At 49.4% G+C, this 14,885-nt stretch overlaps 1 protein-coding gene across 2 annotated transcripts; it reads left to right on the top strand.

Annotated features, from left to right (window-relative positions):
- Nucleotides 1-3,046: 3,046 nt before the first annotated feature.
- On the top strand, nt 3,047-12,900 carry LOC122912127 (zinc finger protein 548-like). Of its 2 annotated transcripts, XM_044257488.1 has the most exons (4): nt 3,047-3,229; nt 5,158-5,199; nt 8,247-8,373; nt 9,954-12,900. In XM_044257488.1, exons 1-4 carry the CDS (start codon nt 3,215-3,217, stop codon nt 11,519-11,521), a joined length of 1,752 nt encoding a protein of 583 aa, XP_044113423.1. In that variant the 5' UTR covers nt 3,047-3,214; the 3' UTR covers nt 11,522-12,900. The 2 variants fall into 2 exon arrangements, with proteins under 2 accessions (XP_044113423.1, XP_044113424.1); XM_044257489.1 differs by lacking the exons at nt 3,047-3,229; nt 5,158-5,199 and adding an exon at nt 8,900-9,063 and having other exon boundaries at nt 8,296-8,373.
- Nucleotides 12,901-14,885: the final 1,985 nt, after the last annotated feature.

Genomic DNA, 14,885 nt, shown 5'->3' with positions numbered 1-14,885 from the left:
ACATCGGGCTCCCTGCTTGGGGAGTCTACTTCTCCCTCTGATCTCTTGCCTCTCATGCTCTCTTTCTCTCTCATTCATTCTCTCCCCCGACTCAAGTAAATAAATAAAATCTTAAAAAAAAGATGAATTAAAGACTTAGACATTAGACCTGAAACAGTAAAGCTAGAAGAAAACATAAAGGGAAAGCTCCCTGACATTGGTATTGAAAAGAATTTTTAATTAACACCAAAGCACAGGAAATGGGTGGGACTACATCAAACTAAAAAGTTTCTGCACAGCAAAGGAAACAACAAAATGAGAAGGCAAGGAGTTTATGCTGTTTTCATGTGTACTGAATAGCAAATGCCAAAATGCATGTGTCAGTTTGTGGTGAGTGTTCTGAAGAGTTGGCTTTACCCTTCCAAAGGTATTTGGGTGGTATGCAATTGTTCACTCAATATTGAAAATGATGAGTAGTCAAGTTCACATTTCTCTCAGGAGTTTTCCCAAGTGTAGTCTAAAACCAGCTCGTGGGGGCACCTGGGTGGCTCAGTGGGTTAAAGCCTCTGCCTTTGGCTCAGGTCATGATCCCAGGGTTCTGGGATCGAGCCCCATCGAGCTCTCTACTTAGCAGCCAGCCTGCTTCCTCCTCTCTCTTTCTATGCCTGCCCCTCTACCTACTTGTGATCTCTCTTTGTCAAATAAATAAATAAAAATCCTTTTAAAAAAATAAAAAATAAAACCAACTCCTGTATGCAGAGGGTAGGGAGAGACCAAAGAAAGAGGCCAGTCCAGATTGGTAGGTGGCTGTTTTAATAAGCAAAGGGAACGTAGTATGAGGCTTGTCTGGGGCAGCAGCAAGACGAATGGATCCCTGCACCGTGTGTCAAATCTGAGAAGTTTATGAAGAGGCCTTAACTGGGTTCAGTCCCATACATTGTGCGGGTGTTCTCAACACCACATCATGATCTCAAGGCTGTGTCCTTGGAGCAATCTCTGGGAGGGAAAAAGACAAGCAGGACCCACATTCCAAGGACAGCGAGGAGGTGAGGAGCCTTGGAGTGCCTGGGGTCTAACTCACAGGTCAACTGGTGGTCATATCTTTTTGGTGACGTTTTCCAACAGGTAAAAATCAGTGTACACTAACAGTTAAACATGAGAAATGTCGGATTTCCTTTAACAGCAAAGAAAATGATTAAAATAACATTTTGTATTACCTAACTGAAACTTTATGCCTGTTGGTTAGTAACTTCTCATTCCCCCCCCCCAGCTCCTGTCACCATCATTCCACTCTTTATGAATTTGACTAGATTCCTCCTCACCTAAGTGGAGTCATGCAATACTCGTCTTTATACTGTGTCTGGCTTATTTCACTTGGCATCATCTCTTCAGGGTCTATCATGTTGTCACGTATTGCAAAACTTCCTTTTTAAAAGCTGAGTAATATTTTTGTTATTTGTGTATATTGTGTTTTCATCCATTCACCTGTTGATGGGCATTCAGTTTGTCTCCACATCTTAGCTATCGTGAATCGTGTCGCAGTGGACATGGACTTGCTAGTATCTCTTCCAGATCCTTTTGTGTGTGTGCTTGGAAATGGAATTACTGCATCGTGTGGCAGTTCTATTTCCAGTTTTTTTGAGGAACGTCCATGTTGTGCTCCAGAGCCCTCTACGATTTTGCATTCCCACCGACAGTGTGAAAGGGGTCCAGTTTCTCACATCATTGGCAAGACTCGTGTTCTGCTTTTTGGATAATAGTTGTCCTGTTGGGTGTGAGGTGATGTCTCATTGTGGTCTTGATTTGCACTTCCCTGATGATTAGGGACCATGAGCATTTTCTCATACACCTGTTGGCCATTTGTGTGTCTTTTTTTTTTTTTTAAAGATTTTATTTATTTATCCGACAGACAGAGATCACAAGAAGGCAGAGAGGCAGGCAGAGAGAGAGGAGGAAGCAGGCTCCCCGCGGGGAAGAGAGCCCGAGGCGGGGCTCGATCCCAGGACTCCGGGATCATGACCCGAGCCTAAGGCAGAGGCTTTAACCCACTGAGCCACCCAGGCGCCCCGGCCATTTGTGTGTCTTTGGAGAGACGTCTGTTCTCTGGGTGTTGAGTTTGATAACTTCTTCTTCTTCTTCTTCTTCTTCTTTTTTTTTTTTTTTAAGATTTTGTCAGAGAGAGAGAGCGCGCGCGCGCTCTCAGAAGCAGGGGAAGGAGCAGGCAGAGAGAGAGGGAGAAGCAGGCTCCCCGCTTAGCCTGGGAGGACCCAGGACCCCGGGATTATGTCCTGAGCCGAAGACAGCCGCTTAATGACTGAGCCTCCCAGGCGCCCTAGATTTCCAGTCCTTGGAGGAATTGACAGCTCGGCTATGGAGTCGTGGCATTTGAGGAAACAGTACTCTCGGGGTTCAGTCACTGAGTGGTTCTGCGCGCAGGAAGGACGTTTTCCGGGAATCAGAAGCACAGCGTCACCCTTTCCACCTCCTTCGGGCCGGTCGTCCCGCCCCCGTCTCCCTTCCACAGCTCCGTCGGAAGCCTTTTCTTCCCGTCCTGGTCCAAATGGACCGCTGGTTAAAAAGGACTCCAGAGATTGTATTTGAAAAGGGACAAGGTCGCAGACAGCTGTGAGTGGACGTGGTGTCGGGATACGGTGCGTCCCTTCGGACGTGTGGCCTTGGGGCGCTTCCCGTTCTTCTTAGCACACGAAGCAACCGCGCCCCGACCGGTCTGTGACTTCCCAGCCCGCGCTCCAAGATATCCTGTAGGTCTCCTTTAAGAGCGGGCGAGACCCCGCCCCGTTAGGAGCCACGGGACTCCATTTCCCAGAGCCCCTGACGAGGCCTCCCGTGCTTAATCCGCGACGGTAGGAGAGAGGGCCTTTGGCTAAGAGAGGAGGGTGACGACAGTAGCGGAAACTACGATACCCAGAAGTCTGCGGGGCGCGGCGGCGGCGGCGACTGAGCCAATGAAGCCTTGAGAGCGCGACGTCTGCATGCGTGCGCGCCGGGGGGCGGGACTTCCGGCGTTCCCACTCTGTGTCAGTTGGTTGCTCTCGGTTTCGGGGATTCAAGGCTTCCATAGCGTTTGGCGGTTGCGGAGGTGACGGGGCGGGAGAACGAGGGGAGCGGCGTCGTCCCCATCGCGGAGGCCGCTACGAGGCTCTCCTGTCTCCGCCCGGCCGTCAGCCGCTCCCCGCCCCGCCCTTCCCGTCGGTCGTTGGCGGAGGCCGAGCCGATGAAGCCGGCTCAGGTGGGTGCTGCGACCCCCGGCCCACCAGCCGCCCGCCCCCTCGCCCCGAGCGCTGCAGCCGGATGGAGGGGCGCCCGCGCAGCTCCCCGCAGCCGGGCCGGCGGGGTGGGAGCAGAGGGCGCCCCGGCCTGCGGTCCCGGCTCCGTCCGTGCTGTGGGGCGTGGCGGGGGAGGGCCCGGCAGGTACTTCTGAGTCTGGGCCGCGGGGTGGGGGGAGGCGGGCCTCTAGCGGGTGCGGGGAGCGGAGGGCGAGGCGGAGTGCCGCCTGCAGTGGCGGCGTGAGCAGCCGGGTCCGCGGAAGTTCGGAAGGGGCGGGTATGGGAGAGGGCCCTGCGCAGAGTCACAAGTTTAAGGCAAGGGAGCGCAGGATGGGGACGGAGCGGAGACAGCGGAGGAGACACTGCAGCCCCCCACCCCCGGGGGCAGTTCTGATGGCTGCTGGGCCAGGGCGGCGGCGTCGGCGGGAGATGCGATGAGATCCTGCGTGGAGTCCACAACGGAACCTACGGGGTTTCGGGCTGCATCACCCACACCTGTGAGCAGAGGTAGCGAGCGAAGGGTCATGTCCAGGCTTCTTGGCCTGAACATCTAAAGGGTGGTGGGGGGAGCTAGCCCAGGGAGCAGGAGGTGGGAGATCCTGAGTTTGGTTTTGGACTCGCCAATGCTGGAATACCGCGGATGGAGATACTCATGAGTACTTGCAGGTAACGGTCTGGAGGACAGGCGGGGTTGTCCTGTCAAGGATGCAGAGGGCGTGCACTGCGGCAGAGCAGGGCCTGAAGGCAAGATCAAGGAGCGAGGCCTAAGGTGATTCTAGATGGTGAGGGAGGCAGAGGCTGAGAGTTTGTGGGCAAGGCATGGGAGGCAGTTGTCCGCATCCCTGACGCTTCCTTGTAAAAAGTACGGATGTGCTGTAGGAGAGGTCTGTCCCCGTGTCTTTAGGAAGGGAGGTGTTGGGGTGAGGAACTTCCCTCGGGTGGAGCTGGTGTTATGTGCTAGTGTTGACTGTCTGCTTGCGGCTCAGCTGACCCTCAGGACCACTCCCAACGGAACAAAGTAAAGGTCAGCCAGGCTGATGAAGCCTCAGGGTCCCAGACAGGGGACTGCTTCCTCACCCCTCAGGGCAAGACTGATGATCTGCTGTCCAGTCAAGGGCCTCCAACAAGCTCCCTGAGGGTTATGTAACAGACAGGTTTTGTTGCTGTATGGACTATGAGCGTGTCCCTCTGCTCAGCCTTTTTCTACAACTTGTTACCTTAAAAACGTGTAACAAAATGCATTGACTTAAGTACTCATTAATCAATATTATTTTAAATATGTACGCAGAGGTAGACAGAAACAAACCCATTCTGCAAGTTAAATTTATACAAACACTTAATAATTGACTTGACATTAAGTTACCTGTTGTTTACAGTGTAAAATTTTATGTATGATACCATTTTTTTTAAAGATTTTATTTATTTGACACAGAGAGAGAGAGAGAGAGAGAGATCATAAGTAGGCAGAGAGGCAGGCAGAGAGAGAAGGGGAAGCAGGCTCCCTGCTGAGCAGAGAGCCCGATGTGGGACTCAATCCCAGGACCCTGAGATCATGACCGGAGCCAAAGGCAGAGGCCCAACCCACTGAGCCACCCAGGCGCCCCTATGTATGATATCTTCTGAAATCTTAGAAAGTGGTAAAAACGAAGACCTCAAATTTCAAAACCCTAGTACTTCATTTGCACTGCAAATGTATACAAAAGTATTGATCCTCTGGACAGGAACAGTTGTCACCTGGCTGATAAAAGCAGCCGTTTTCTGGAGGAGCTGGACTTGGGCCACCAGGCTGAGATCACTCTGCTCCAGGGCAGGGCAGGAGGAGTGGTGGTCCAGCTCAGTTCATGACATCCTTCCATAGTTACTCATTTCTCATGATCTCCTCCCTCCCTAGGGTCCAGCGGTGGTGGCAGAAATGCTTATGGACCCTGTGCAGGTGAGTGGAGGGGGTCCCTCCTTTCAGCCATCCTGGTTGTCACCGATATATGTACCCTCAGAGAGTGATAGTGTCCTGAAGGTTCTCTTACCCTTCTCACTCTCTTAAGTCTGAGTACCATGTGCTTTCCCCGAGCCCAGGATCATGTATTTAGATTACATGCAGAGCAGTTCCCGTTTCTAACCCATGATGTAAGATGTGGCACTCAACCCTGGCCGCAGGATTCAGAACGCTTGGAGGTGAGACTTAGCTGGGATATTCAGGAAACTGCAGGTCTCTCTTATAGCTGGTGAGAATGGGGAGCCAGGTTGGGCTTGGCTAGGGGTGCACAGGTGTCAGACCTTGAGTGACAGCTAGGGCTCTGGACCTCTAATCTGTGGTTGCTGGGAGGTAGGGAAGGTTTGAAACAGAAGAGGAAGGTGTTGTGTCGGAGATTTTAACAAATTCCCTTTGGCTGCAGAGGGGAAGACAGACGGGCAGGGAGGGGGTTGTAAGTGAAATGCTGGCGGCAGTCCAGGTAAGCGTTGTGGCGGCGGCTGCCCAGGACCGGTGGCCATGCATGTAGAGGAGCTGTTGGTTTCTGAATGTGTGTTAAACAGCACTCCTCATATTTTGAGATGTGGAGACTCGGGGAGATGAGGAAGTGGGCTAGCGGGAAGAGTTAGGGATGAGCTTTTGGCCTCATTAGGAAGGATGGATCTGGAACTAAAACGGAGGAAGTCCGTGGTAGGAATTTGCAAGGGGAACGTGAAGAGTTAGTTTCTATCTGTCACAGAAGTCCCAGAAATTCCAAGGAGAGGTGTCAGGTAGGTGCTTTATGTTCTTTTTAAAGATATTTATTTGAGCGAGAGTGAGCATGTGGAGGGGGTAGGGAGAAGCTGACTCCGCACCGAGCAGGGAGCCTGACACAGGGCTCCATCCTAGGACCCTGGAATCATATCCTGAGCTGAAGGCAGATGCTTAACCAACTGAACCTCCTGGTGCCCCTCAGGTAGGCACCTGAACACAGAGTTCTGGAGTTTGGGGGATAGAGTCAAGCTGGGGACAACCACAGCACGGTGCTGGATTGTGGGCTGGGTGGAAGCTGTGGGTCAGATTGAGGAGGCAGCATCTCTAGGTTATGGGGGTGACACCATTTGAAGAGCATGAGTGAGAATGAAGGGCCTGAGTACTAGGGTTTTTTGTTTGTTTGTTTTTAAAAGATTGATTGGGGGCGCCTGGGTGGCTCAGTGGGCTAAAGCCTCTGCCTTCAGCTCCGGTCATGATCTCAGGGTCCTGGGATTGAGCCCTGCATTGGGCTGTCTGCTCAGTGGGGAGTCTGCTTCCCCCTGTCTCTCTGCCTGCCTCTCTGCCTACTTGTGATCTCTCTGTTGAATAAATAAATAAAATCTTAAAAAAAAAATTGATTGATTTGTTTGAGAGAGAGAGAGTGCCTGAGTGCAGGGAGGGGCAGAGGGAGAGAGAATCCCAGACCAACTCCTGCTGAGTGCAGAGCCCAGCGAGGGCCTCCATCCCATGACCCATGAGATCATGACCTGAGCTGAAACCAAGAGTCAGATGCTTAACTGACTGAGCCACTCAGCTGCCGTGTCTTGATTGGGCACCTGGTTGGTGGTGGGGCATCACAAAGCGGAGGAAGCTGAGTGTGTGTGTGTGTGTGTGTGTGTATACGAGAGAGAGAGGGACACGGGGAGAGAGAAAGAGACAGTGGACGTAGGAGTGAGAAAGTCTTCTGAGACCGGACTGCACCTGCACAGATGTTGCGGGGGAAGCCGGCCAGCCTGACGTGGTGCTGGACCTCATGTGGAGTGGGCGTGGGGGGTTGTGGGTGCCTGGCCTTCAGATGAGAGAGGAAGGTTCTAACTGCTTAGGGGACAGCTGGTGTGATACAGAAGTGGGGAAGGGCTGAGAGTGTGTGATGTCCTCACACGGGCAGGTGGCTGGTGGTGACGCCGGAAGCCAGGCCTGATAGGGTGACCTTCAAACCAGGATTGGGGCTGGACCTGGTGCTGGGTGCCTTGGGGACTTCGTTGTTCAGGGGCAGGGCCGGGGCTGAATCAGATCCAGGATGTGTTTGCCTATTAGGTGGTGAAGGAGATGCCTGTGGTGTGGGCCGGGGGTGTCTGGAGTTGTCACTGCGGAGGAGTTAGGGTTGTGTAGAGGGGCTGAGTCCAGCGACCAACATGCAGGTAAGGCAGAGTGTGAGTGGTTGGCTCGGGGTGCTCAAGGGAGAGGGACAAGTCCAAGTTTGACTTGAGTGTCTGAGTCTCACCTTTCAGACAAGATCGGGGGGGACCCCCAGGGCAACTGGCTGTCAGGCCCTTTACCTAGATGATGTTCTTCTGCCCCTTCACTCCTCATGTTTTACACCACCTTCTGGACTCAACTGGTCAGTGGGAATGAGGCGAGAGCAGGCACCAGTGCCACCAGCAGCTGGTAACTCTTCTGCACTGGGAAGTCAGGGAGGAGGAAAAGCTGGGGCGGGGGATATGTGCGGGAAGGACATAAAGACCTGGCGAGAGAAGTGTATCCCATACGTGCACCCACGGGAGTTTAATTTATGGAGGTGGATGAGTGATGACATGGAGAGACCAATGATACTGAAAGGAGGTTCTTACTCTGTTTCTCAGGGGGGTGGGGGCACATCAGGTACAGGGCCACGTGGCCAAGTGCCCGACTTGGTTAGGAGGCATATATGCCAGCAGAGGGACGCCTAAGGTCAGAGCCTTTATTGAGCTTTCTGGGAGAAATGCCGGAAGAGTGGGGTGAGAAGCTTGGTGACGACTATTTTCTGTAATTTCCCTGTAAGTGGGGTAGAAGGGGCATCCCTGGCTGTCTGGTACCCGGTCCTGCTTGATTGTGGGCAGGGCAAGTGTGGCTTGGGGTACAAGTTCAGTGTGGGCTACGGATTGCAAGGGAGATGGAGAAGCACATCTGGCTGTTTGTTTAGCACGTGATTAGCGGATGGCGAATAGCTAACTAGAGAATGCACGAGGCACAGTTCACACAGGAAGCTGCTTGTGAACCAGATGTTCCAACTTCGGCAGAGCCGTGTGGTCTTGGAGGACGTGGCCATCTGTTTCTCCCAGGAAGAGTGGGGCCTCCTTGACGAAGCTCAGCGTTTTCTGTACCACGCCGTGATGCTGGAGACCTGTGCGCTTCTGTCCTCCGTGGGTAAGGCCTGCACCGCCCCTGCCATGTCCCGGACTGGGCTCTGCTCTTCCCCTTTGGTCGAGGGGCAGCTCTGCCTTTCCATAACAAGACTGTGGATACTACTTCCTGTCGCGTTTTCCTGGCATCTGTGTTACTGGTGCCAGGCCTGGGCCATGCACCCTGCACCCACTCTCCTGATGCAGTCCCGTCCCTGCTGCTTGGAGCACTTGCAAGATCGGGCTCAGAAGTCAGAGATGTTCAAGTTTGTCTCGGAGATCCCTCAGACCGCCCTTGTCCCTGGTTGGGTCACCATGTCTAGATGCATGGAACTATGATGCCCCGGGCTTTCCCCCTTCCTCTTGCTGACATTTTTTAGGTTCTCCCTGTGCCAGAAATTTCAGGCACCAACCTAATTACTAATTTGGGGGCACACTGGGTTGTTTCTATAGCCTCTCCTGTGAAGTTCTTGTAATTTTAAGATGTTGGATATCCTGTGTTGAGTTGCTCGGGGTCACGCTGGCCTTGCCTTTTCCTTTCTTTCATCTAGGACTGGCCTGTCTCAGGTGTCACATCAGTAGTACCTACCATGTGGACATTACTGTGTCAGTGGCAAGAGACACTCAAAAGTGTGTGGCCCTGGTGCGAGGGAGCAGTGGAAGGGTGTGTCAGAGTTGGGGACCTGTCCTTTGTTCACCACTGATTGAAGCCAAGGTCAGGGGCCACACCTCATTTCCACCTTTTTCTCCACTTTCATGTCTACTCTGAATTTGAATCCTCCTCCTAGCACAATCCAACACCTGCAGGCCTTGGCCCCTGACTGTGTCACTGCTCCCTGGACAGGGCTCACCAACGTCTGAGCTATAACCGAGGATATGGACTGGTCCACACATACCCTTAAGTAGTTCTGGAGTTGCAGTGTGTCCACGTGGTTCATTATTTCTAGGTCTGTTTAGTTTTCTGCACCAGGCTCACTGGTCACCAGCAGCTATGGCCCTTTGCACAGCAGGGACTAGCAAAACCCTGCGTCTCCTCCCTGCATGGCATCTGCTCTGTCTTGAGTGTTTGTGCCTCACCACCCGCCACCAATGCATATGTTGCAACCTCATTCCCAGTGTGATGGTGCTGGGAGATGGTGCCTTCGAGGCGTGCTTAGGTCATGAAGGCAGAGCTCCCACAAATGGGATTAGTGCTCTTGTAAAGGAGACTCCACAGAGCCCTCTAGCCCCTTCTGCTGGGTGAGGACATGGTGAGAAGTTGGCAGCCTGGAAGAGGGCCCTCACCTGACCGTGCTGGCACCCTGATCTCGGAATTCCAGTCTCCAGGACTGTGAGAAATAAATTTCTGTCGTTTGTAAGCCTCCCAGTCTGTGGGATTTGGTTGTGTCAACCCAGATGGACTAAGACAGGACCCTCCCTTGTGTCCTTCCCCAGAGTCAGGGCTCTCCCATCACGGGGGCTTGCCAGGCTGAGCTCTGCACCACAGGCCTTCCTTTCCCTGTTCCCGTGGTCTCCTCTGTGGGTGTGTCTGACACATATTCCCCATGGGGCCGCCACCTCCCACCAAAGTCAGGGGACAATTTACCAGCATTTCTCTGCTTACAGGTTGCTGGCACGGAGCCCAGGATGAGGAGTCCCCTTCAGAGCAAGGTGATCTTATAGGAGGGTCACAGGTCAGGACTTTAACGCCAGGCCCACCCACCCAGAAGTCCCAGCCCTGGGAGATGTGTGGCCCACTCTGGAAAGACCTTTTGCGCTTGGCTGAACATGATGGAATGAACCCTGACCAAGATCTGTCTGTTTGTGGGGCAGACCTGCATCGGCACCAAAAGGAGCAGATTGAAGACAGATTTTCCAGAAGGGATGAGGGGAGTCCTTCCTTTCCAGTGAACGACAGCGTTCACGTGGCAGGGAGTAGCTTCACATGCAGCAAAGGCAGGGAGGACTTCCCAGCCAGCACAGGCCTTCTCCAGCACCTGACCCCTCACCATGCACTGAAACCAGACAGGGACACTGAGCATGGGGAGACCTTTGAAGCTGGACAGAATGATTACAAGTGCACTGAGTGTGGGAAAGCCTTCAGCCAAAAACAGGTCCTTGCTGAGCACCAGAAGATTCACACTGGAGTAAGACCTTATGAATGCAGCAAATGTGGGATGGCCTTCATTAGAAAGTTTCACCTTGTTCAGCACCAGAAAATTCACACCGGAGAAAGGCCTTTTAAGTGCAATGAATGTGGGAAATTCTTTAGGTACAACTCCACACTCATTAGTCACCAGAGAGTTCACACTGGATTAAGCCCTTATGAGTGTAGCAAATGTGGGGAGTTCTTTAAGTACAATGCCAACTTCGTGAAACATCAGAGAATCCACGACGGAGAAAGGCCTTACGAATGCAGAGAATGTGGAAAATTCTTTAGGTACAACTATCGATTGATACGACATGAGAGAGTTCATACTGGAGAAAGGCCTTATGAATGCAGTGAATGTGGGAAATTTTTCAGGTACAGCTCCACATTCATTAGACACCAGAGAGTTCACACTGCAGAAAAGCCTTATGAGTGCAGTGAATGTGGAAAATTCTTTAGGTACAATTCCACACTCATTAAACATCAGAGAGTTCACACTGGAGAAAGGCCTTATGAGTGCAGTGAGTGTGGGAAGTTCTTTAGGTATACCTCCACACTCATTAGACATCAGAGAGTTCACACTGGAGAAAGGCCCTATGAGTGCAGCTTATGTGGTGAATTCTTTAGGTACAAGTCCAAGCTTATTAAGCATTGGCAGAGTCACACTGGGGAGAGGCCTTATGAGTGCAGCGAATGCGGGAAATCCTTTAGGTACCACTGCAGACTTATTAGACATAAGAGAGTTCACACTGGAGAAAGGCCTTATGAGTGCAGTGTCTGTGGGAAATTCTTCCGGTATAACTCCAATCTCATTAAACATTGGAGAAATCACACTGGAGAGAGGCCTTACGAGTGCAGCGAATGTGGGAAAGCCTTCAGCCACAAGCATATACTTGTCGAGCATCAGAAAATCCACACTGGGGAAAGGCCCTATGAGTGCAGCAAATGTCAGAAGGCCTTCATTAGAAAGTCCCACCTCGTTCATCACCAGAAAATCCACAGTGAAAACAGGTCTGTGAGCACCATAAATATGGGGAAATCTTGAGATACAACTTGAAGCCACTGACCAGAGAATTCCATTGGCAAACTCAGGAGTGCGGAGAATAGGGTGAAACTTTAGGCACTACTCTAAACTCAGTACCCGGAGGAGCGCCTTACGAGGACAGCGGATATGCAGCATGGTTTTGGTACGGCTTGCCACTCATTAGGCATCAAGAGGTCATGGGAAGAAGGCCTTCTGAGGGCCGTCAGTGCGTAGCCTTAGCACAACTCCAGCCTCATTACACATCAGAGAATTCATGATGGAAAAAGACCCTATTTGTGCAGCAGACAGAGGCCTTTGTTCATCTCAAACTCCAACCTTGTTCCTCACCGAGAAGTTCACACTGCACCAAAGACCATTGCAGAGGGGGAAAGACTTCAGCCAAATATCTGCTCTGACCTGTCCTGCTGAAAGACACTTCATTTCACATTTATGTTGGGGCAAAGTGCATGTAGCAGTTTACCCTGTCTTTGAATTGCACAGTTTAGTAGTTTCAAAAATTCACATATTTATGCAACTAATTTCCAGAATTCCCTTCATCTGGCAAAACTGAAACTGTATCCATGGAGCAACTCCTCCTGCCCCTCCTGACCACCCCCGGCAGCTATGGTTTTTACACCCCGTCTCTGTGAACTTTACTGCTCCAGATACTATATGTCAGAGGAATCAGTATTGGTCTTTTTGAGACTGGCTTGTTTTTCTTGGCTGGATTTCTCCATTTATCCAGCATTTCCTTCTCTGAGCATTTCCTTCTGTTTTGAGAAGGGATCAGAGTTAACAAACCTAAGATACAGGGAAGGATGTTGATGGAGTCAGTACAACTTTGCCAGATGTTATATGATTTCCAGAGGAAGAGGAGATCCAGATTTTATATGGAATCTTTATTTCTAAACAGCTTTACGGAGATATTGACATAAACTACATTTATTAAAAGTGCAAACTATATTTTCTTATATGTGTGCACAGTGGGAGCATCATTGGAGTCACCATGACTGATCCATAGGCCCTGTAGTTTCCATTAGCCCCATTTCTATTCTCTCTCCCAGCCCTACCCACTTGCCAGCCCTGGGTGGCACTTCAGTTTGCATTTGCTAGAATTTTATATAAAGGGAATCCAACAGTTAACTCCTAAATAGCTGTTTTCACTAAGTGCATATATGTATTTTTAGTATTATCCATGTTGTGTGTGCAAAAGCGTGGCATTCAATTACAAGCAAGGCTCTGTGGCATATGTTAGAGCCGCATTGTCTATACAACAAAGGTGGTCATCACTGAGTGAAAGAGTTGTTTAGAACGGGAGAGTGAGGGGCGCCTGCGGGGCTCAGTCATTCAGTGCTTGCCTTCCGCTCAGGTCATGATCCAAGGATCTTGGGATCGAGCCTTGCATCAGGCTCCCTGCTCAGCGGGAAGCCTGCTTCTCCCTCTCCCACTCGTCCTGCTTGTATTCCCTCTCTTGCTGTGTCTCTGTCAAATAAATAAATCTTTAAAAAAAAAATGGGAAAGTGACGTTTAAAGTAAATTTAAGTTCAGTTTCATATTAATTCATTTTCAAAAGTTTTTGAACCATCTGAACCAACTTTCTAGAAAATTCTTGTTAGGCTTTTTTTCTACTAGTTTTTTAAGCTATGTCTTTGTATCATAAAAATTCTTACAATATTTTAAAAATTGTTATTGTATAAAACACACATAAAGTTTATCAACTTGTTATTGCTAAGTGTTCAGTTCTGTGGTATATCAGGTTCCTCAGAGAAACAACCATCAGGGTGTATGTGTAGAGAGAGAAGGGGTTATGTGTTTTTTTAAAGACTTCTCTAAAGCCTTTGTGATGGCTTGGCAAGTAGAAAATCTGCAGGATGGGCCAACAGGCTGGGAATCGAGGAAGTGTTGACATTCTGCTGGCAGGATTTCTTCTTGCATGAGGTCATCTTTTTGTCATGTAATCTTCAAACCAGGTGGCTCATTGAGAAATTTAGAAAGTGCAGCAACAAGCGTTATAGAATAGGAAATGGAAAGAAAACAGTTTGAGAGTGAGACATAGGAAACAATTCCTGATTCCACTCCGTGATTATATTTGTCAAATCTCAACATGCACAAAATATTTAATGAAAAAATTATCTATATTTATATTTACATTTAACACTTTCTGTTTCATGAATCATTAAGTTCTATACCTGAAAAAAATCTTAATGTATATGTTAACTATCTAGAATGTAAATAAATTGAAGTTTTAAAAAAAACTTCATAAAGCTCATTAGTCAAAATTTTAAGATTGGGGTGTTGAGAAGATATTTAAAATAAGTGATCCTAGTTTTAGATAATTATAGACATGCACATTCTAAATTCTTAGTAAGAAACAAGTTAGAGACTAGAACAAAATATGAGAAGACAGGGACTTTTGTGTTCTAGCATGTAAGAAGCTGGAAATTGCCATTCGATCCTGACAAGTAAAAAGCTGAAAATAATGGAAGATCAACAACTCTTCTTAGTCTATGAGACAAGTGAGGTGGTGAGATAAACTCCTGTTCCCCAGATTAGTCCAACAGGAACAGAGAATGAAGGAAACCCAGGAGCTGACCCTCCACCCTCCTCCATGAACCCCAGTGCTGTGGTAGGAGAACCTAAATCAACACACATCTGGGAATTTTCCTCACACTGAATATCAGAGAAAAACACTCGTGTGCAGGGAGAGGGACAAAGGAGCCATTTTGAAAAATATCTGGACATTCTGTTCTTAACAGGACTGCTCTTGGAAGAATCAGCTGGGGATTTTTCAGAGCCTCGGAAATACCCAAATCCAGACCACTCTAGCCATCTTGTCCTACTTAGGGTGCTGGAACTGGGGAAAATGTATGAAATTCATAGGCCAGAAGCAAAGTCTCACTGAAAGACAGACCTAACTCTAGTCCTATAGTATGTTTCCTCTCATAACTTGACACCAGTTACCACCACATTGCAAAACTTCTATTTATAGCAGTTCATTTTACCATTGCACCATGTCCCAAGTGTTAAGGAAAAGTTACAATACATACTTAAAAGGCTAAAATCAAAATTTGAAGAAACAGAGCATCAGAACCAGACACACAAGGCAGGGATGTTGGAATTGTCAGACCAGGAATTTAAAACAACTGTCATTAAGATGCTAAGGGCTCTGTTAAAGTAGACAGGAAGAACAGATTGGTAATGTAAACAAAGTGATTGAAAATCTGGGGGGGGTAGCATCAAAAACACTAACAAAAATGAAAAATGCCTTTAATGGGCTTATTGGTAGACTAGACAGACATGACTGAGAAAAGAAATGAGCTTGAGGGTATTTCAGTAGAAATGGTCAAAACTGAAAAGCAAACATACAGAAAATACTAAAAAAAAA

This window comes from Neovison vison, chromosome 7 (genome assembly GCF_020171115.1).
Source record: "Neovison vison isolate M4711 chromosome 7, ASM_NN_V1, whole genome shotgun sequence".
In the NCBI taxonomy this organism is placed as follows: domain Eukaryota; kingdom Metazoa; phylum Chordata; class Mammalia; order Carnivora; family Mustelidae; genus Neogale; species Neogale vison.
This window is presented reverse-complemented; position numbering and strand designations above follow the sequence as displayed.